Source organism: Solea senegalensis, unplaced genomic scaffold, assembly GCF_019176455.1.
Source record: "Solea senegalensis isolate Sse05_10M unplaced genomic scaffold, IFAPA_SoseM_1 scf7180000017259, whole genome shotgun sequence".
NCBI classification, from domain to species: Eukaryota; Metazoa; Chordata; class Actinopteri; order Pleuronectiformes; family Soleidae; genus Solea; species Solea senegalensis.
In genome coordinates, this window is record NW_025322310.1 from 526 (window position 1) to 24,463 (window position 23,938).

At 46.6% G+C, this 23,938-nt stretch overlaps 1 protein-coding gene across 1 annotated transcript; it reads right to left on the reverse strand.

Moving 5' to 3' along the window:
• Positions 1 to 404: 404 nt before the first annotated feature.
• LOC122764153 (NLR family CARD domain-containing protein 3-like) lies at positions 405 to 22,967 on the reverse strand (the record flags this gene model as incomplete). The annotated part of the gene is made up of 6 exons (XM_044018486.1): positions 22,860 to 22,967; positions 20,208 to 20,327; positions 4,534 to 4,653; positions 3,653 to 3,852; positions 1,433 to 3,254; positions 405 to 436 (listed from the first exon to the last, which is right to left on the reverse strand). Coding segments are annotated over exons 1-6 (2,344 nt in total), but the record flags the coding sequence as incomplete, so codon positions are not given.
• Positions 22,968 to 23,938: the final 971 nt, after the last annotated feature.

Sequence of the window (23,938 nt, forward strand, 5' to 3'; positions counted from 1 at the left end):
TCAGAGGAGAAAGTGAAAAACATCAAGTTCAGTCAGAAAAGGTCAAAGCTGCGACTGACGTGAAAACTACAGCGACTGAAACACTTTAGAAAACAAAAAACCCGTCAGCTGTGAAAAGATCCTGATTCTACATCTGAGGGAAGAAAAAGTGGAAACATGGAACAACCATCACTGATTCAACTCATGTGACAACATGAATGACTTTCAGTTGTGGATGCAACATCTGACATTTACAACAGTAACAGAGAGTCAGTGAACTCACCCCAGAGTCTCCAGTCTACAATGTGGACTCTCCAGTCCAGAACACAGCAGCTTCACTCCTGAATCCTGCATATAGTTCAGACTCAAGTCCAGGTCTCTCAGGTGTGAGGGGTTGGACTTCAGCGCTGAGGCCAGAGAAGAACAGCTGATCTCTGTCAAAGTGTATTCCCTCAACCTGAATAAAGAATAAAATATGAGACTTTAGACAAATTTGCTGCTTGAAACCAGTAGTATTGTTATTATTATTAATATGATACTATAATTAAAGTTGATATCAGTCTAATGTTTATGTCTCATTAATAGAACATCAATAACATTGTAGTTGTATACAAATGTCATAAGTCCTGTTTAAACTTAGAAGCTGACACAACTGTTATATTTCTGCTCCTGGTCTCTCTGTTCTGTCTCTACCTCACCTCCCTCTTTCACTTTCTCTCCCCCTCCTCTCCTCTGTCCTCCATTTTGTCCTTTCACCACAACTGGTCGAGGCAGATGCTGCACATGTTTGAGTCTGGTTCTGTCACATTTTCTCTCCACTGCCCCCTAGTGGGGCCACACGGCTGTGTAGTGGTTAGCACTCTCGCCTTGCAGCGAGAAGACCCGGGTTCGAGCCCCGGTTGGAACAAGGGCCTTTCTGCATGGAGTTTGCATGTTCTCCCCGTGTGTGCGTGGGTTCTCTCCGGGTTCTCCGGCTTCCTCCCACAGTCCAAAAACATGCAGTGTGGGGATAGGTAAATTGGACACTCTAAATTGACCATAGGAGTGAGTGTGAGAGTGAATGGTTGTTTGTCTCTATCTGTGTGGCCCTGCGATGGACTGGCGAACTGTCCAGGGTGTACCCCGCCTATCGCCCGATGTAGCTGAGATTGGCACGGCACCCCCCGCGACCCTCTGGTTGAGGATAAAGCGGTAGATGATGACTGACTGACTGACTGACTGCCCCCTAGTGTTTGTTCATTGTGTGAACTGTTGGTTTCTCTTGTCTTTCTGTCTTATCATGAACAGTTCAAAACAAGAATCACAACCAGCTGACAAATCTTCACTTTCGTCATTTAAAACATCTCCAGTAACAAACTGAGAAGAATGAGAAGAACTGACTTCTGTGTGTATTTGATAAACAAACCATGAATCATCACTGACTGATGATGTTATTGATCATGTCTGAACTCACCGAGCCTTCCTGCAGTTCCTCACAGCTGGAATCAGTCTCTGTCTCCCCTGGTCTGATGTGTTGTACTTTTCCAGGTCCAACTCATCCAGAACCTCCTCAGACATCTGCAGCATGTAGGCCAGAGCTGAGCAGTGGATCTCAGAGAGTTTCTGTCCTCTGTTCTCTGACTTCATGAACTCTTGGATCTCCTGATGCACTGATTGGTCGTTCATCTCTGTCAGACAGTGGAAGATGTTGATGCTTCTGTCAGGTGAGATGTTCTTTGTGTTCATCTTCTTCAGGTTCTCAATGACCCTCTGGATGATTTCTGGACTGTTCTGAGTCTGACCCAGCAGACCTCCTAAGTGTCTGTGGTTGGACTCCAGACAGAGTCCATGAAGGAAGCGAACAAACAGGTCCAGGTGACCATTTTCACATTGAAGGGATTTCTCCATGGCTCCTTTCAGGAACACATCCAGAGAAGTGTAACCACCATCATCATCATCTTCATCATCATCACCATCAACTTCTTGTCTGAAGAAGTTCTTCAGGACCTTTTTCTTCCTGTTGGTGAAACAGTGGAACATGTAGACTGCAGCCAGAAACTCCTGGACGCTTAGATGAACAAAGCAGTAGACTGATTTCTGGAAGATCACACTCTCTCTTCTGAAGATCTCTGTACAAACTCCTGAGTACACCGAGGCTTCTGTCACACTAAGACCACACCGCTCCAGGTCTTCTTGGTAGAACATGATGTCTCCTTTGTGCAGATGTTCAAAGGCCAGCCTCCCCAGCTTCAGAAGAAAGTCCCTGTCTGCCTCCATCAGCTCCCGTGGACTCATCTCATGTCCTTTATCGTACTTGTTCTTCTTCCTCTTGGTTTGAACCAGCAGGAAGTGTGAGTACAGGTCTGTCAGGGTCTTGGGCAGCTCTCCTCTCTGCGCTGTGGTCAACATGTGCTCCAGAACTGTAGCACTGATCCAGCAGAAGACTGGGACTTGACACATGATGTGGAGGCTCCTGGACATCTTGATGTGTGAGATGATTCTGCTGGAAAGATCTTCAGTTCTGGATCTCTTCCTGAAGTATTCGTCCTTCTGGTCGTCAGTGAAGCCTCGTACTTCTGTTACCCTGGCAACACATGTAGGAGGGATCTGATTGGCCGCCGCAGGTCGAGAAGTTATCCAGACGAGAGCCGAGGGAAGCAGATTCCCCTGGATGAGGTTGATCAGCAGCACGTTGACTGATGACCTGTGTGTGACGTCAGAAACCAGCGTCCTGCTGCTGAAGTCCAGTGAGGGTCTGCTTTCATCCAGGCCGTCAAAGATGAACAAAGGTTTACAGACAGCGAGCTCCTCTGCTCTGACCTTCTCTAATGTTGGATAGAAAACATGGAGCAACGTGAGAAGACTGTGCTGCTGATCTCTGATCAGGTTCAGCTCCCTGAACGAGAGGACAATCAGCAGATTCACATCCTGGTTTTCCAAACCCTCGGCCCAGTCCAGAGTGAACTTCTGCACCGAGAAGGTTTTTCCAACACCAGCGACACCGTTGGTCAGGACGACTCTGATTCTCCCCTGCTGGTCAGGTAAGGCTTTAAAGATGTCGCAGCACTTGATGGGAGTGTCCTGGACCATCTTCTTCTTGGAGGTCGTCTCCAGCTGCATCACCTCATGTTGAGTATTGACCTCTTCACTCTGTCCCTCTGTGATGTAGAGCTCAGTGAAGATCCTGTTAAGGAGGGTTCTACTTCCTGTTCCTTTAGTTCCTTCAGTCACATGTTCAAATCTGCTCCTCAGAATGATCTTATGTTCATCTAGAACCTTCTGCAGACCAACATCTGCTGAAAGACAAGAGACAAAGAATGTGAGCAGCTGAGGATTATTTTCATCAGTGTCATGTTTTTCTGTGACGTTGTTGTTTTATGTTGTTTGTTGTCAAATGAAAAACTACATTTTCACTGTAATGACTTGAATAACTTTATTCTGAAAGACTGAATCATTCTAGAAGAACTGTGATGATTGTGAAGGAAAGAGTATCATCTGCATACAAGAGAACAATCATGAGAGAAAAGCAGCAAAATGAGGGGAAACCTTCATTTCTTCAACCTGCAGGGGGCAGCAGAGAGTTAAACTCCATCATGAGTCACATTTTTAACTTTTAAACAGTTTTCTCCTGTTTTTCCATTTCTAAAGTCTGCTAGTGCTGATGAGAGCTGCTCTCCTTATGAGTCTTACTCACGGATGCTCTGTGGTCCACGTCCTGTCCTGGGTCTTTTCCCACACTGGGGACAGCAGGAGTCTCCTGGTGGACCAGACTGGTCCAAGTATGAGGAGATGCAGCGTCTGCAGAACTGGTGACCGCAGCTAGTGGTGACTGGATCCTTCAGGACGTCCTGACAGCAGGACGTCTGCTCGTCCACAGAAACAGCAAACTTGTGTCTGTGGAGACATTTCTTTATCACTGACATGTCAGGGACAGGTGGGCATGTCTCTGTGAAGACATCTGTTTATTACTGACAAGTCAGGGACAGCTAGACATGTCTCTGTGGAGACATTTCTTTATCACTGACTGTCGGGGACAGGTGGACATGTGTCTGTCGAAACATTTCTTTATCACTGACACGTCGGGGACAGGTGGACATGTGTCTGTCGAGACATTTCTTTATTACTGACATGTCAGGGACAGGTGGACATGTGTCTGTGGAGACATTTCTTTATCACTGACACGTCAGGGACAGGTGGACATGTCTCTGTGAAGACATCTTTACAGCTTTGTCTCACAGTGGTTCTGATGGACTGTTGTAAAGGTCTAACCCTGAGGCTCATCCTCACACTCTCTCTGACTCGTCAATGGTTTGACTCATTGATCCGTTTCATCAGATTCTGAATCAGTTCAGTTCAGTCTGTTGCTCACACACACATTTAGTTCTTCTTCCTTCACAAAAGTCCAGTCAAATTCAATTTGAACCACAAATAAAAGAAATGAGCTGTTGATGTGAAGCTGCTTTCAGAGCTGCTCTGAAGTTTGGACGTTTCCCTCCAACAGATGGAGGTTATTTCTTATCTTAATTCAAGAGTATATCATATTGATTTGAGAGCATTATTTATTGAGTCTCTTACTTTGTCTCTGAGGCTCCAGGTTCATGACTGAAGTGTAAAGGTTTGTCCATAGACCAGTCACTCTTCACAGACAGACCGCTGGGTCCTGGAGACTCTGCTCTCTGTCTCTGGTTCTGACCTCTGCAAACACAAACATCACATGATCTCTGATGATGTCTTTGTTTAGACACTTTGATCACAAACAGATTTCAGGTTTACAGCCTGTGGTCGCTGATCTTTGTGTAAAGATTGATCCTCTACAGCAGCGGTGCCAAACTAGCAGTCCACGGGCCATATGCGGCCCCTCAATTGATTATATGCGGTCCCCCCACTAAAATATCATGTTATAATACAAACATGGCCCACGACCTCACCTTGTTTTAAACACAGTGTGTAGCTGAGGCACAGCAGCCTGCGAGGTGATAGAATATATGTTTTTATAACAGTAATAATAAGACATTCGCTCATAATGATCACATTATCAAATTTATTACATACAACATTCAATTACATATATAAATAAGCTTGTTAGGGACCGAGCCACGAATGGCAGTGGCTGAAATGGCTCCTGGTACAAATTTGTGTGAGGAAAGCATTGTTATTCTCTAAAGTTTTTTTGTGATCAAATTTTATTTAAATAATAATAATAATAAATAAATTTATTTTATTTTATTTTAAGAAACAACAAAAGAAAAATATAGATAAGTATATGCACTTACAAAATTAGAACATAAAATATAAATTCACATACAGACCTATACATATAAACAGATACATATGAATAAACAACAACCTAAAACAAACAAAAAAAAATAATATATATATATAAAAAAATAAATAAATAAGTAAAAAAAAACACAGTCCCAAAAATATCAAGAAAAAGAAAAAGAAAAACCCACACTCCCCCTGGATCCAAAACTTCATATCATTCAAACTATACCGGCAACCCACAGAGGACAGTTAAGAGTGAATTCCAAACCTCTAATGCCGATTCTTTTGCTCCGTGGACCCTAGCTGTCGACAGCTCCAAATAAACAATATCCAAGTATGTTAAAAAAAAACAAGTTTTTCTTGCAGCCGTTAGACCAGCCAACAATGCTCTTCTCTTGTCCAGTGTCAACCCCAGCCTTGACAAATCATTCAGAATGAGTGTGACAGGCGAACAGGGCAATCTGATCTTAAACAACTTCGAGAGGTTAACGGCAACCAACTTCCAAAAGGCAGCCATTTGGGGACACTTCCAAAACATGTGAAAATAAGTGCCAATCACTTTGGAAGAACAAAAAGTACACAAAGGATCATTAATAACCTACATCAAATGAAGCTTCCTAGGAGTTAAATAAACCCTATGAATAAAATTATAATGTATTTGTTGACGATCAGAATTTCTGGATGCTAAGCCCACATCCATCCACACCAATCAAACATAGGTTCCAAATCTGGAACATCTCTCCTCCACATTGTGTCCAACGCCAGAGGACTGTAAGAATGCTGCAGTAAGAACCAGTAGAATCTCGATACAAAACCACTTGTGCCCCCCACAGAGTGAAACACTTTAAGAAGTGGATGTGGTGTTCTGTAAAGGGACACCAATGTCTTTCAAAGAAGATCTCAGCTGCAAAGAAAAGAAAAAGGAGGTACGTGGTATACCATGCTTAATACATATGTCCTGAAAAGTAAGAAGCCCCTCTTCACCATCAATATCACCAAGTGTATAAATATTTTTATTTTCCCAATCAGGAAACCGAATAGGACGACCGCCAATCAACAGTCTCTTGTTGTTAAATATTGGAGAGTGCGGGCCCCAGCTACAAGAACAGTTAGCTAATTTCTCCACCCTCCTCCACATCGATAACAAATATGAAATCATAGGACCAAATCTCAAACGGCAGTGATGGAGTGAGATATTGGAATGCAGAATGTTAGTAAAAGAGTATGGAGCTACCATCTGCTCCTCCAAAGCTCGCCACGACACTTGAGCATCAGATCGAAACCAAGTCAGGAGAGGTCCATCCATAAAACTTTGGGAGAGACAGGCCACCGGCTTGCCTTTCTCGCTGCATTGTGGTGAGTTTAATGCAAGGTCGTTTACCATGCTAAATAAATTTAGTTATAGCAGACTGTAATTTACCCCAATATTGAGGGGGTGGGGGAAGGGGGAGCATCGAGCTAATAAAATTGACCCTGGGCAGGGTATTCATTTTAATTTTGGCTACCTTGCCACAAAGTGAATTAGGCAGGTTAGACCACCGATCCAAATCCGCCATGACTTTATTAAGTGTGTTACAAAAATTGTTGTTAATAATTGTCTGTATGGAAGAAGTGATATCTATCCCCAAATAAATAAAATTATTAATGACTGGAATAGATGCAGCAATGGAAGCATTATACATGGCCTGATTTAAAGGTAGCAAAGCTGATTTCTGCCAATTTATTTTGAAGCCAGAAAGCTTGCCATAATGTTCAAAGGCAGATAGAACATGTGGAATACATTGCACTGGATCATTTAACTACACTGTGGGTGTGAGTTGCGAATGGCTTGTGGCAGAGTTTCAAGAGAAAGGGCGAATAACAGAGGGCTGAGAGGACAGCCCTGTCTTGAACCTCTCGAGACCACAAAGGGAGGAGAGCTAGTTTTGCCTGTAAGCACTAGAGCTGTTGGGTTGTTATACAGCACCTTAATCATAATGATGTACGGCAAGCCAAACCCCATAAACTCAAGCACTAACCACAGAAAAGGCCACTCCAGGCAGTCAAAGGCTTTCATCGCATCTAGTTAAAGAACAGCAGCAGGGGAATTTAAGCTTTGCGCACCATCTATAACGTGCAGTAGTCTTCTAACATTATCTGTAGCAAGTCTAGACTTTATAAACCCTGTCTTATCACTATGAACCAAATCCGTCATATGGCCCTGAAGCCGCCGAGCCAGTATTTTCGCATAAATCTTTAAATCTGCATTTAAAAGAGAAAGAGGTCTGTAGCTAGAACACTCAACCGGATCCTTCCCTTTTTTAAGAAGCAGTGAAATTAAAGCAGAATTAACATCCCTAGAGAATGAACCCACTCTGATCGAATATTGGATCATGAACCAGGGCCAAAAGGTGAGGTAAAATTCAGGTGGAATTCCATCCGGCCCTAGTGATCTACCTTTACGCATATCCCTAACAGCTGCCTCACACTCCTGCAATGTAATGGGATTATCTAGCTTTACGGAGTCATCATTACCAAGACGGGATAGATTAATGTTACTTAAAAAATTATTGCAGACATGTTTGTCAAAAATACTTTCCGAATTATATAACTCCTGATAAAAGGAAGCAAAAGAAGCATTCAGCTGTTTTGGGTCACTTTGTATTATGCCATCTTTGTCCTTAATACAAAAAATGTCAGCAAAGTGCTCATCTATTCGTAATTTCATTGCTAGTAGATGACTGGTTTTTGAGGAATTGAAATAGTAAATTTGCCTCATTTTGTGCATGAGAAATTCTGATCGGCGCCTCAAAAGAGAGTTAATCTCTTTTTTGAGCAATTCCTTCTGTAAAGCTGTGTGGTCGCTAAAATTATGTTGCAAGGTAGCATCAAGGGTTGCATATTTTAATTCTAAAGCTTCCAATTTGGCTGCATGTTCCTTATTTCGTGTTGAAGCATATAATAATATAATATAATCATATTATATTATATTATATTATATGCTATAATATAATATAGCATATAATAAAGTGGTATTATAAAGCCCTTCACCGCATCCCAAAGTATCCTTGGATCAGAGACAGAACCGACATTAAACTCCAAAAACTCGCTAAAATTTGTTTCAAACTGAGATTTGAATGTTTCATCTCACAGTAAAGAAGAATTGAAACGCCATCACGAACAGTGACCGAACAATATAACGGTTTGTGGTCAGACCAGGTAACTGGAATATAATGTGCATTTTGAATATTTTGAAATAAATTTTTGAGGCAAAGATAAAATCTAACCTTGAAAAAGATTTATGTCTCCCTGAGTAAAATGAAAAGTCTTTCAGAGAAGGGTTTAACATACGCCAAATGTCGACCATGCCTGTGTCGGTTGCCCACTGGCGCAACGCCTCAGACGCAAGACGCTGGTCCCTAGTCTCAGTGCCACCTGTTCTTTCCATACTGCTGTCCTACACTGCATTGAAATCCGCCCCTAGAACTAAATGAAATCCTGTAAGATCAAGCAAAGATTTAGTCAATAGTTCCAAAAAACTGACATCAAACACATTGGGGGCATAAGCAGAAATAAGTGCAATGTTTTTCCCACCCATGCATATCTTGGCAATGGCTATCCGGCCTACATCATCCGCCCAAGTGTCAATCACGACAAATTTTAGTCTAGTTTACACAGTACCATTAGCCCTTTACATTTTGAAGCTGCAGATGAAGTTGCAATAGGGTGATAAAACTTATTGGCTAGTCGACCCACATCTTTACGCAATAAATGTGATTCCTGAATCATAGCAAAATCTATATTTTTCTTACGGAGAAATTCTAGTACAGTGGTTCTTTTGTGTGGAATGTTAAGCCCCCTGGCATTGACCGAGATAAAATTAAGAGCCGTCATATACTGGAAAAAACAGGAAGATGGGGAAGCAGCGAACTGTCAAACCTTCCTGATAAATCCATAACTGGATAACTAACTCAAAAAACTAAGAGTTTCCGGCCACCCAAGTGTGGCAGCGACACCACCAATTATCAAAAGACGAAACAGCAGCAGTGTGAACATTACCTTCAAGATTAACATCTGCGTTATAGCAGTACGATACCCCTTTAGTCCATGGCACCTCTGGACACACCCCCACCCCACATACACACAGGCCTACGACCTGGGCATAAACAATAATGTCTTCCTGTAATAATGCATGTATGAACTACAGATTAAAATAAAGCTTGAGCCTATATAAGACAATGACAATTATAAGGATAAAGTAGTAAACGTATTAAACGAGGTAGGATACAGGTAGTGGAGCACAGGAGAATTTCAAACTTCCAGTGTTACAAACCTGGAACATTCATTCAAAAGTTTATCAGAGTCTTACCCAAGACACTCTGTAAAGTGCAAAAACGGAGGGGGGGGGGAACCCATCACAGCGCAAGGCTTGGGATAATTAAAGGGTTTTGATGCTTTGCAATGCTTTCTTAGGATCATCAAAACGATGCTTTATCCCATTTGGTGTTGTGAATGAAAGCACAGCAGGATAACCGATGCCAAACGCATCGGTTATCCTTGGCTGAGTGAAGCAAGCGTTTACACTCCAGAAAGGAGTATCGTCGCTCCTTTGTAGCCTTGGAGAAGTCTTGATGGAAGCTTATCTTCTGGTTCTGCCAACGGACGTCCCCGATTTCTCTAGCAAGTCACCTCACCCGCTCCTTCTGTTGAAACCTCAAGAACCGCACAATGAAGGGTCTCGGGGGGGCTCCCGGATTAGCTGGTAGTAGTGACCGATTTAGTGACACGCTTTAAATCCAAGCCCCCCTGAAAGTCAGCCTGAAGAATCTTGGGGAGAGTAGCCCTCAAAAACGACATGGCATCTTTGTCTTCAACATGTTTTTTTTTCGTAGATTTACTCACCTTTCCCGATTCTTTGGCGATTTCTCGACCTCAGAAGCCGAAGCCGAAGGCGAGTCACAGCGCTGCCTCTCCACCTCCTCTAGCATTTCCACGAGCCTCCACACTAGTCATCCTGGTTAGCATGTCGGCTAGCTTACCCTCAATCGCCTTGACCGCTCTCCTCATATCTGACACGTCCTTGCGGATTTCAGCAAAGTGTACGGCTTGGTCATGCAGGATTTTCGTTTGATAGTTTCTGAAGAAGTGCATGTATTTTGGAAGTGGAGACGGACTCATCCATGGTCTCCCGAGCTGGCGATACAGGAGAGGCCTGACTAGCTTTGGAGCTAGCGGTAGCCCTGGTGCTCTGTTGTTGTTGAGATGCATTTTCGTTTTTCCGGGAGTTTGGCATATCGGTAGTGAAAGAAGCCTACAATCGGCAACTTATACATGAAAAAGCAATGAAATAATTAGCAAATGCCTGTAAGTAGTGGTGCCGCAGCCTCCAGTCTAAGCAGCCATCTTACTCGGGACCATCACGTGACCGAAAGGTGAAAAGTTGTCAAATGTTTTGTGGATTCAAAAGTGAGGTCAGGGAACTGCTGCACTCCCCGACTCCCCATCATCAGTCCTAGTTTGATGGTTTCATTACAGTTGTCCACTGTTGAACTGTGCCCTCAGTTATTCTTTGTTTATTTGTATTGATTGTTTATTGATGTTGGGCAAACTTCATTTGTGAAAGTGATGCCAACTGTGATACTGAGCGTGTTCAATCAAAGCTGTGTCTGATTGCAGTTCATGAGCGTGGAGCAGAGTGATGGAGAAGAGCGTCTTCTTTATTTTCCTTTAAGTTCGTGCTGATCTGGGTTGTGTCGCCGCTGTATGACCTTGCTCTGCCGACATCCACGTTATTATTTGCGTCATTTGAAATAAATGTGTATTTGATATTAACAGATTCATTTTGCATCATAAATAGTATCACAAAGTATACGTGTGATATCATGATGCAAGATTATGAGGGGCCGTATAGGCTATAATTACTTTTTTACCTCACACATACACAATTTTACCTCTTACATACACTTTTTTTGGCTCTCACATACACTTTTTTTAGCTCTTACATTCACTATTTTTGGCTCTCACATACACTTTGTGTGTGTGTGTGTGTGTGTGAGAAGCGTTTTTGTGTGAATGCAAGGTACAAAAAAAGTATGTGTGAGAGCGGAAGGCCTTCCGGTCATGTGACGAAAAGCCGGAACTGTGAACAGGTAGCGCATCATGACGGCTGGGAGAGAACGAGAGCGCCTCGGCTAAGCTGCCGCTTTATTGAACAGTCTGCTATCTTCACCAGAAGCCATTCAGAATGTAACAAATAATACATCACTTCAACCACACATGCCTCAGTTGATGGGGAAACCACATCACTGTTCCCCTCTGGTCGTAGCAGTACTAACATGCCACCGATGGCAGCTAGAGAGGGACCTCGTTATCAGGCACAGCAGTGCTTTAGCCAGCTGTGGTTCGCGTTTGCCTGGTCAAATCAGCCGCACGTTTTTTTTTCTAGTGCGCGAATCTACTAACGTTTACGGTAATCGTAATAAACCCGCAATGAAGAGCTGGGAGTGACTGTGAGGAGTCCACACTAAAAACACACTAAATAAATAAATAAAACTGCATCTTTAAAATGAACTGCATCGGAATCACATTATCCAATGAAAAGATTCAAGATTCAAGATTCAAGAGTTCTTTATTGTCATACCAACACACATGAAGACATTGGATAAAACGTCTGCTAAATGACATGTAAATGACATGTATTTAAGACATGAGGTCAGAACGAAATTTCAGTCTCTCCAGAAACCGGTCAGACCAGCAATAAAAGAAAAAAATAAGAAAAGAAGAACCAACAGTTTAACTTAACAAAATATAAATTAAAAAGATTAAAACTTTAAAACCTCTGGAGGTAAGGTGCTGTGTAGAAATGGGTGCAAAGGTGGCATACAGTACTGGGGGCATGTGCAAAGTACAGTCCTTGGGGGTGGGGGCAGCAAGGCTATGGGGGCTACAGAGAGTTCAGGAGTCTGACAGCTCCAGGGTAGAAGCTGTTCCTCAGTCTTGTTGTCCTGCTCTTGATGCTCCGTAGCCTCCTGCCTGAGGGGAGGGGGGTGAACAGTGTGTGTGCTGGGTGGGTGGGATCTCTCATGATGCAGGTGGCCCTTTTCCTGCATCTGGAGGTGAAGATGTCCGTGATGGTGGGGAGGGTGCTGCCCACAGTTCTCTGTGCAGCTTTCACCACTCTCTTCTTCTCTGCTGCAGAGCAGCTGCTGTGCCACAAAGTGATGCAGGAGCACAGGACATTCTCCACTACACATCTGTAGAAGGTGATAAGGGCTGACCTTCTTAGTCCAGCGTGTCTCAGCCCCCTGAGGAAGTACAGGCACTGGTGTGCCTTCCGGACCAGGCTGGAAGTGTTGCTGCTCCAGGTGAGGTCGTCCTTGAGATGCACGCCCAGGTACCTGAAGCCTGGAGACCACTTCCACCGCTGTTCCTCCAATGTGCAGGGGAGAATGGGGGTGTCTGCTCCTCCTGAAGTCCACGATCATCTCCTTTGTTTTCTTTGTGTTGATGCAGGGGTCGTTTACCCTGCATCAACCCTCCAGGTGTTCCACTTCCCGCCTGTAGCTGGACTCATCGTTGTTCCTGATGCGTCCAACCACTGCTGTGTCATCAGCAAACTTCACAATATGACAGCTCGGATGTTTAGGTGAGCAGTCATGAGTGAGCAGGGTGAACAGAAGAGGGCTCAGCACGCAGCCCTGGGGGGAGCCAGTGCTGAGGGTGATGGAAGTCGAGGAGATGTCGTGGATCCTCACAGACTGCGGCCTGTCTGTCAGGAAGTCCAGGACCCAGTTGCAGAGGGGGGGGCTCAGTCCGAGTGAAAATAATTTATGGATCAGGGTCTGTGGTATGATGGTGTTGAAAGCGGATGTGAAATCGAGGAAGAGCAGGCGGACATAGGAGTCTTTGCTCTCCAGGTGAGTGAGGGCTGTGTGGACCACAGAAGAGATGGCGTCCTCTGTGGATCTGTTTTTCCTGTATGCATATTGGTGGGGGTCCACAGTGATGTCGATGCTGTCCTTGATGTGCATTCTGACCAGTTTCTCAAGGCACTTCATGACTATCGGGGTGAGAGCTACTGGCCGAGTCATTCAGGCCTGTCACTGTGGAGCCTTTGGGGATGGGGATGATGGTGGCAGTCTTCAGACAGGTGGGGACAACTGACTGCCTGAGGGAGGTGTTGAAGATGTCTGTGAACACTTCCGACAGCTGGTCAGCACAGCCTTTCAGCGCCCGCCCAGGGATGTTATCAGGACCAGCGGCTTTGCGGGGGTTGATCCTCCTGAGGATATTCCTCACCTCTGCCGCGGTCACACTGAGGGGCCCATCACCTGGTGTTGGGGTGAGTCTGGTCCTGGTAGAGCTTCTGGGATTCTCAAAGCGAGCGTAGAAACTGTTCAGAGCATCGGGCAGAGAGGAGTCCCGGGGGCACTGTGCATCTTTAGTGTTGTAGTCTGTGATGCATTTTATGCCTCTCCACATGATCTGTGGGTCATTGGAGAAGTGATCCTGGACCTTCTGAGCATAAGTGGATTTTGCCCTCTTGACCCCTGTGATCATCCCCCTTCTGGCTGCCCTGAGAGCCAGTGCATCTCCTGACCTGAATGCTGCATTTGAGTACGTTGTCACTGTCCTGGTGGTTGTGACGTTCTCCACGCACTTGCTGATGTAGCCCAGGACAGCTGACGTGTACTCCTCCAGGTCAATGTCCCCCTGACGATCAGCTGCTTCCCTGAAGACATGCCAGTCTGTGCACTCAAAGCAGTCCTGCAGTTCGGCGTCAGCATCGCTGGGCCACACCATGATCGTCCTCTGTGCAGGTCTGTTGCGTCTACGCAGTGGCTGGTAAGCAGGGACCAGCATGATGGAGATGTGATCGGAGAGCCCGAGGGGGGGGCAGGGCACGGCTCTGTATGCACGTTGTATGTTGGAGTATACACGGTCTAATGTGTTGTCTCCCCGTGTTGGATTGGTGACGTGCTGGTGGAATTTGGGCAGGATGTCTGTCATGTGTACGTGGTTGAAGTCTCCAGCTACCACGTAAAAAGCCTCCGGGTACTTGTTCTGTAGCGAGCTGATGTTGTTGTGCAGCTCCTCTAACGCATCGTTAGCTTTAGCATCCGGTGGGATGTAAACAACCATGACGAACACCGCCATAAAGTCCCGAGGCAGATAGTGTGGCCGGCACTTGACAGTCATATGCTCTATTGAATCGGAGCAGTGTCTTTGCACCAAAGTACAGTTTGTGCATCAACCTTTGTTAACATAGGCGCAGAGTCCACCCCCGTGGGTCTTTCCCGCTAGCTGGTTGCGGTCGGCACGGAAGAGTAGCAAGCCGTTGATCTGGAAGGCTGAGTCCGGCATGTTGTTAGTAAGGCACTTCAGCACCTCGCTGCGATGCAGGAGAGCACCACCACGCTTCAGCAGCAGCAGTCCAGAGTCCTCGCAGACATCGCGGCGGCCCAGCGGGACGACTGTGCTCTCCTGAGGGAGCTGCTGCAGCGCCCCGGTGCCCAGGACGCCAGTCCGGAGCCAAGTCGGGGCCGGTCTCCGCCTGTCGCCCTACGATGTCCGCGGAGGATGATCCAGAGGCGTTTCTGGACATCTTCGAGGGCACGGCGGCGGCGTGTGGGTGGCCCGAGGAGAAGAGGGCGGTCCGGCTCCTCCCCTTGCTCACCGGGGAGGCGCAGCTGGCCGCGCACAGTCTGCCAGCAGCCGCGCGTCACAACTTCGCCCAGCTGAAGAGAGCCATTTTGGACCGGCTGGGCAGGACTCCGGAGGGACACCGGCGGCGGTTCAGGGGACTCTCCTTTGAAGAATCCGGCCGCCCCTTTGCATACGCGCAGCAGCTCCTGGACGCAGCGAGGCGCTGGCTCCAGCCGGGGACCCACTCTGCAGAGGACGTCATGGGACAGGTGTCGCTGGAGCAGTTCATAGCTGGGTTACCATCGTCGACTTCTAAGTGGTTCGGGTTGCTGGGCCGCCGGCCCCCTCCCCCGGTTTGGAAGGGACGTACCGTATACCGATATGTTTACAAGGGGGTACACACCAGGCTCTGCTGGATTCTGGTTGTGAACAGACCATGATCCACCAGCATCTGGTTCGACCCGGGGCATTGTTAGAGGCATCGTGGGTGAGGGTGAGGTGTGTGCATGGGGATATTCACGATTATCCAGTGGTGGCTCTGGAAATTTATTTTAAAGGGCGAAAACATAGAGTCAAGGCTGGAGTTAGTACTCGCCTCACGCATCCTTTAATCTTGGGCACAAACTGGCCGGGGTATACGAGCTTAGCGGGGGAAACGATGAGGGTACGGTCACGTACGTCAGGGAAATGTGAGTGGTGTGCTGTGCTTAGTGGGGAGGCGGAGGTGCCGCATCCCGATGCTGCCAGGGGGGGGCGCGGGGCCGAAGGGGCCGGCACAGCTGGCTCCAGGGGCCCCGCAGATAGCCCCCATGGAAGATTTTCCACTTGAGCAGTCTCGGGATGAGACCCTCCGTCATGCTTTTGACCAAGTGATGAAAATTGATGGTTGCCAGGTTCACCCTAACGCAGTACTCACTCACCCCTACTTAGTTATCATTAGGGACAGACTGTACAGAGCGAGTCGTGACGCTCGGACCGGGGAAGAGCTCACCCAGTTATTGGTACAGAAAAGCCGCCGCAAAACAATTTTCCAGGCGGCTCATCACAACCCCATGGCGGGCCACCTGGGATATGATAAAACACTGAACCGGATCATGGCCCGATTTTACTGGCCGGGCATTCGGGCGGATGTAGGTCGGTGGTGTGCATCCTGCCGTGAATGCCAGTTAGTCAATCCACCGGCCACCCCAAAAGCGCCATTGCGCCCGTTACCACTAATTGAGGTCCCTTTTGATAGAATTGCCATGGACCTCATCGGGCCATTAGACCGGAGCGCACGGGGATATCGCTTTGTGTTAGTCCTAGTGGACTACGCGACGCGCTATCCTGAGGCAGTGCCCCTGCGCAATATCTCTGTGAAGAGTGTTGCGCAGGCGCTGTTTCAAGTTATCTCCCGAGTTGGGATCCCGAAAGAGATCCTGACTGATCAGGGCACATCATTTATGTCACGTACACTACGCGAGCTATACGAATTACTGGGCGTCCGCTCAATCCGGACTAGTGTCTACCATCCCCAGACCGACGGCCTGGTGGAGCGGTTTAACAAGACACTAAAGAACATGATTCGTAAGTTTGTACACGAGGATAGCCGTAATTGGGATAAATGGTTGGACCCTCTGTTGTTTGCGGTGCGGGAGATTCCCCAGGCCTCCACGGGATTTTCCCCCTTTGAACTCCTGTTCGGCAGAAAACCTCGGGGTGTCTTGGACCTGGTTAAAGAAAACTGGGAGGCGGGTCCAAGCACCAGCAAAAACGAGGTACAGTACGTCCTGGACCTGCGGGCAAAACTCCATTCACTGGGTCAGTTATCACGGGAGAATTTGCTCCAGGCTCAGGAACGTCAACAGCGTCTGTACAACAGAGGGGCAAAACTTAGACACTTTCTGCCGGGAGATAAAGTGCTTGTATTGCTGCCATCATCTAGCTCAAAATTGCTCGCCAAGTGGCAAGGGCCCTTTGTGGTCACACGGCGAGTGGGGGATGTTGACTATGAGGTTGTGCGTTCTGACAGGGGCGGAGCAATGCAGATTTATCACCTCAACCTCCTCAAAGCCTGGAGGGAGGCGGCGGCTGTTTCTCTGGCTACCACCGTGATAGAGAGGGATGAGTTCGGGCCGGAGGTGACTAATTCGAACCGGTCAGCGCCGGTCCCCGTTGACGACCATCTCTCGCAGGGCCAGAGAGCGGACGTGGATGACGTGAATGACGTCATCATTCATAGTGAGACCTGGGAGCAGCATATGCAGCAGGTGGGAGCAGTGCTTGAGTCCCTGAGGAAGGCGGGGCTCACGGCCAATCCGGGGAAGTGTGCTGTTGGACGGAGGGAGGTGCGGTATTTGGGGTACCATTTGGGGGGCGGGCAGGTGCGTCCACAGATACAAAAGACGGCAGCAATTGCAGCCTGCCCAAAACCCAAGACAAAAAAAGAGGTCAGGAGGTTTCTGGGGCTGGCTGGTTACTATAGAAGGTTCATTCCGGCTTTCTCGGAGCTGACCAGCCCCCTAACTGACCTGACCCGAAAGGGTGCCTCAGATCCGGTCCAGTGGACGGAGCCTTGTCAGCTGGCGTTTGAGAGGGTTAAGCGAGCCCTCTGTGGGGAGCCCCTTTTGTACACACCTAACTTTTCTCTCCCTTTCATCCTGCAGACCGACGCCTCGAACAGCGGGCTGGGTGCCGTTTTGTCACAGGAGGTGGAGGGGATCGACCGCCCCGTACTGTACATTAGCCGGAAGCTGGCTCAGCGGGAGGTGAACTACAGTACGGTGGAGAAAGAGTGCCTCGCCATACGGTGGGCGGTTGGGGCCCTCCGCTACTACCTCCTGGGGCGCCCATTCACCCTCTGGTCGGACCATGACCCGCTCCAATGGCTCCACCGCATGAAAGATGCCAACGCGCGGATCACTCGCTGGTATCTGGCGTTACAGCCCTTCCGGTTCGAGGTGATCCATAGGCCGGGGAACCGCATGGTCGTGGCTGACTTTCTCTCCCGCTCCATGGAGGGGGGGGGAGTGGGCTTGCGGCCGGTGGGGTCCCGGCCTAAGTCGGGCGGTGGGGGTATGTGGCAGTGGGGTATGGTTAGAGCGGCGGCTGCTGGAGGAGAGGGAGGAGTGGCTCAGCCGGTGATCAGACAGCTGGACAGAATCAGGTAATCAGTCAGCTATATAAGCACACTTGTAACCTGGTTCTGGTCTCTTGCAGTAGGCTGGGTCCGGAAGGAGGAAGCAGGAACGAGAGAGAGAGAGAGAGTGCGATGACGGCAGTTTATTTGTATGTTTGGTGGACCTTTTCTGTTGAAATTAAAAGATTATTTTCCACCACCACGCTGACTAATCCTTCCTGAACCCGCCGTGAGCAGCGAAGCTCACAGCCACGTTTCCATGAAGCAAAATACATCACAAATCCCCATCTCTCTGGAGACCCCCAGCCTCAGTCGAAGAAGGTCCATTTTATTGTCCAGTGAGTGGACATTAGCCAGGAACATGGACGGGATCGGTGGTCTGTTGGCGTTAGCCTTTAGCCTAGCTAGAAGGCCTCCCCGCTTGCCCCGCTTCTGTTTCCGCTCATGCCGCTTCCTCTTGCCGTCTCCCTGCTGCAATCTGCTACGGCAGTCCGGTGTCCTCCCGAGCCGTAGCTTAGCTAGCTTAGCTCTGAGCTCGGGAGCTGAGGTTGTTGTTGTTGTTGTTGCAATTGTAGCCAAACAGTTCCTAATCTCGATAAGTACTGTTTGGCTGTATATGATCCGTCGGTTCGCACGCTCGTTTACACAAGCAAAATAATTACAGTCGGCTGTGAAACCAACTAGTTTGGGCATAACTCCGGGAGCTACAGAAGCCATGCACTCATGCACGCAGCCATCTTTTTAGTAGTACAGCTCTGTGGACAGCGCTGTCTGTGTGTGTGTGTACAGGTGCAGCGCGATTGATAGACAGAGACCGTGTCACTCAGTTTAATCTTGTAAATAAAACGTTCGGCCTGAATTCAATTTTCCCTCTATTGACGTGAACGACGTGAAGTGAGGAGAGAGAGGGACGGGCGGCGGCTCCTTCCCGACCCAGGACCTTCTCTCTCCCTCTGACCCACCGGAGTAGAACAGCACCCTCTCGGTGTTCCGAGTCCATCAAAATAGGCTATATAGCATGAATTAGAAAACAAAGAAATTCTTTGTAAAATCAGATGTTCAGAAGCAGTGAGCACACCACCCCTATATAGTCAGAATTATATGATCTTTATATGATGGAATTAATATAATTTGGGCACCCACGGGCTAAAATATAAATCGGCGCCATCAGTTGCATGTTAGTATTGCTACGACCAGAGGGGAACAGTGACGTGATTTCACCGTCAACTGAGGCATGTGTGGTTGAAGTGATGTATTATTTGACAGATTCTGAATGGCTTCTGGTGAAGATAGCAGACTGTTCTTGCATTCACACAAAAAGCGCTTCACACACACACACAAAACGTGTATGTGAGAGCCAAAAATAGTGTATGTGAGAGGTAAAAGAGTGTATGTAAGAGGTAAAAAAGGAATTATGGCCTATACGGCCCCTCATACAAGATTGTGTTTTAACTTGAAGCTCGTGCTACTGAACACTTGTTTTTTGACGACTCTATGTTCCGTAGTCCGGCCCCCTCTTGACCAGAATAGACGCTCATTGGCCCCCAGGTCATTAGAGTGTGACGGCCCTGCTCTACAGGTACAGTCAGCATTTAGACATGACGGTAGTCAGAAATCTACAGGACCTGATGGTTTCTCAGCCTCTGTGCTAAAAAACTGCTCTCCTGAACTTCATGATGCTTTCTGTGCAATCTTTGAAAAACTGACAGAGAATCCTGTTGTTCCAGAGCTATGGAAGCGTTCTATTATCATTCCTGTGCTGAAGCTCTCATGTCCGGCTGAAAACAACACAAACAAGTACAGGAAATACAGTGTTTCCAAAGAGTTATGGTCAATATGATCAAGCCTGCTATTTCTGAACATTTAGACAAAGATCAATACAATGGATGTCATCATGATGACGTGCAGTGAGTCATGTGACCCAAGGACAACTGCAGCTGGTTTAAAAACTCACAGCTGATGACAAATGACTTTGATGTAGAACCAATCACATGAATCTTTCTAGTGACTTTTTCACTCACTTCTAGTTGAGTTTTCCACTCGTTTTTTTGTTTTTTGCATTTGTGTTTAGCGCACAACAAAGTATGTTGTTGTCTTGTTGTCAGTGCATTGTTACAAGTTTTCTCAGGATAAAAGTTTTTATGACGGTAAAACAGCTGTGTGTGTGTGTGTGTGTGTGATTCTGTCTTTGTGAGGACACAGGTTTGGTTGTGACTCCTTCACAGGACAAAGTGTCTCTTACTTTGTCTCTGAGGCTCCAGGTTCACGACTGAAGCATAAAGGTATGTCCATAGACTCATAACTCTTCACAGACAGACCGCTGGGTCCTGGAGACTCTGCTCTCGGTCTCTGGTTCTGACCTCTGCAAACACAAACATCACATGATCACTGATGATGGTCTTTGTTTAGACACTTTGATCACAAAGCAGCCTCAGTGTCAGTGTGACCTCCAGAGTCTGGAGTGAAGGGAATGATTTCAGGTTTACAGCCTGTGGTCGCTGATCTTTGTGTAAAGACTGATCCTCTACAGCAGCGGTCCTCAACCCCCGGGCCGCAGACCGGTTTAATGTCAGACTATATTTTCAGGACCGGCCTTTAATACGAAAATAAATAAATAAAAAATAAAATTATACGACCGGCATAAAAACCGGTCTTTTCTGAATATAATAATAAACGTGAATCCACTGCGAGCCAGGAGACGGGTGCTTCGTCAACAGCAGCAGCAGCAGCACCCGCTCACCCTGCTTCACACAGATAGGATGTTGCTGTTGTGGTGATCTCAGGGTTTTCTGTCATGACTTTAATCCACAACACCGGCAGAGTTATCGTCTCAAACATACTTTTAATGCCGCCGTCATTTTGCCATCTCCAGCAGTTGATCTTCTTCTTCGACCGTGACATGTGACCGAGGCAAGCATGTTGACATGTGTCAAGAGTGAGTCATAGACAGATGTGGCGAGAGAATGGTTCACAATCTGATCATAAATAAAACGGAAATAATGGAAGTTATGTATTCTTTCTCTGCAGCCCAGTACCAATTGACCCACGGACTGGTACCGGTCCGGGGCCCGGGGGTTGAGGACCACTGCTCTACAGGTAGTCAGCATTTAGAGTGCACAAGAGTGAGAGTACACTGTAAACCCAGATTTTGTTTATAAAACTTCCAAGTGATCATGACTTATTCTTTTATGTTTAGTAAAAACCTGTTATCATTATGAAACAACATTAGTTGTTTGTACTATTTAGCTGAAATATCAATTGCACTAATCAGGTTTAGCAGAGACAACTTGGTATGTTTACTTTTATAAGAAAGGGGAGGGGGCTAATTCACCTGCCAGGTCAGGTGACAAGACCAGCGTCGTGTAACTTGCGTCCTCGGGGTTCGACACCTGGCGGGACGAGCAGGCATCGGCAGCACGGTACGCTAACTTGGAAGCAACTGGACTCCAAGTGGAACGGTTAGTATGATGAGTAACTGTTAGCCTAGTTATCTTTGTGGGAATTGTTAATACTCGAAAGCTTGTGGATAATTTGTTGGCGCAGCTTTTTGTTTTTTTGAACGTGTGCATCGAGTTAATAGTACTTATTGCTAACACTAGCTAATGTTAACTCAAAGAAGAGTCAGCTGAATGTTAATGTTCGCTTCGTGTCCTCAGTCTGAGGACGGCTCACATACCGGCGAGTGTGCGCGACTGTATCATTTCTATAACCGTGATTTTACGCAATAGAAAAGCGATTCTACCGCTGTCTGGGTAAAGAAGTGTAGCAGGCGCTATGGAGGAGGTTACGTTGCGAACACCGCGAGCTGCTTGCAGCGCGTTGATCCGCTTGACCCGTCCTTGGCCGCTCTTTTTCCCTCTCACTCACTCTCACACACATGCGCTCGTTAACATGTCAGTTTTCTCTGTAACATCGGCGTCCATTGCTTCTAATACCTTATTGTATTTAACAGTGACGTTGTTGAACTAAACATGTTCTCGTTTTCTATTGTTACAGATCCCTGTGGTGTGAGGAAGCTTTGGAAGTGTAAGTATTGTGAGTTTATCTGTGATAAAAGGGGTCACCTTTTAAAACATTATCGTTTCAAACACGATCAAATAAAAGTGAAACTGCTCAAGTAACCTTTCACTGTCAGTCATGTGATTTTTCTGCACCCTGCACAGAAGCAATCTTTCTCACTCACTTGCACAGTACACATTTAAAGGTAAATCACAGAGTCCAGTGTAACCTTCACACACATGTGTATTCTACATTTAATGCACACAGAACACACAACTGGAAGATGTTCAGGCCAGAAATAGTCTCTAGTAGTGTAACTCATTGAGTGTGTAACTCTTTATTTATCAGGTGTTCATGGAGTTCAGCAGGATCGTGGGCAAGAACCTCAAGCAGGACTTTTATGAGAACATCGATGGGCACAGTCCTCGTCTCCTGGAGTTATTTGGATCCAAGAGAGGGAATGTTGGACAGTTGTTGACACAGATTTCACAACAGACCAATGTAGGTCCATAGACATTTTGTACTTGGCATTGTTTTTCACAGGTTTTGAAAAACATCATATCACAATGATACTCTATTAGTTGTATAATTGAATCCAAACATTGCTTGTTTGTTTAAGCTTTCTTATAGATCATTATTTGTTTTTCATTTTAGCTATCTAACTTGTGTTACTGTGTTTAATTCCCAAAAGACTACAGAGCCAACTGCGCTCCGGACACAGGTGCTCAGAGGGCTTCCTATCATCCTTGGGGACAACCCCACAAACTTCTTTAAAGCAGGCTTTGTAAGTAAGCTCTTGCTTTCTTATCATTTTTGCCATGACACTCTTATATTGATTAAACTTGTTTTTCAAATGAGAACTGAATTTGAGAGCATTATTTATTGAGTCTCTTACTTTGTCTCTGAGGCTCCAGGTTCATGACTGAAGTTTATACGTTTTCCCATAGACCGGTCACTCTTCACAGACAGACCGCTGGGTCCTGGAGACTCTGCTCTCTGTCTCTGGTTCTGACCTCTGCAAACACAAACATCACATGATCACTGATGATGGTCTTTGTTTAGACACTTTGATCACAAAGCAGCCTCAGTGTCAGTGTGACCTCCAGAGTCTGGAGTGAAGGGAATGATTTCAGGTTTACAGCCTGTGGTCGCTGATCTTTGTGTAAAGACTGATCCTCTACAGCAGCGGTCCTCAACCCCCCGGGCCGTGGACCGGTTTAATGTCAGACAATATTTTCAGGACCGGCCTTTAATACAAAAATAAATAAATAAAAAACAAAATAAAATGATACGACCGGCATAAAAACTGGTCTTTTGTGAATATAATAATAAACGTGAATCCACTGTGTATGCAAATGTATTAGCAGCGTCCTCGTAACATCGTGCCAACGATACTGCACAGAGCGCAGCCGTGCGTCAGCGGCATGTGCACCGGCTGGGGGAAAAATGGCCGAGTCCATCAACCAGTTGCGGATGCTGCCGCTGACCAAAGGACAAATGTGAAGTCCCGTCTGTTCATTGCGCAGCAGCGGTAACGGAGGACCCAGATGACGCGAGCCAGGAGACGGGTGCTTCGTCAACAGCAGCAGCAGCAGCACCCGCTCACCCTGCTTCACACAGATAGGATGTTGCTGTTGTGGTGATCTCAGGGTTTTCTGTCATGACTTTAATTATGTAAGCTCTTGCTTTCTTATCATTTTTGCCATGACACTCTTATATTGATGAAACTTGTTTTTCAAATGAGAACTCTAATGTAATGATTGTGCTCTTCTGTTACTCTTTATTAAGGAATCTGATGATGATGATTCTTTTCATGACCTTGACATTGGGACACTTGTCATTGAGCGTGAAGGTGCTGTGCACACATCTTCCCAGCATCTCAGTCCAGCCTCGTTGCAAATTATCATTGAGGGAGAAGTTGTGATGGGCAACATTAAAAATCTGCCGACAGCAATGTGCATTCTGTTTGGACTC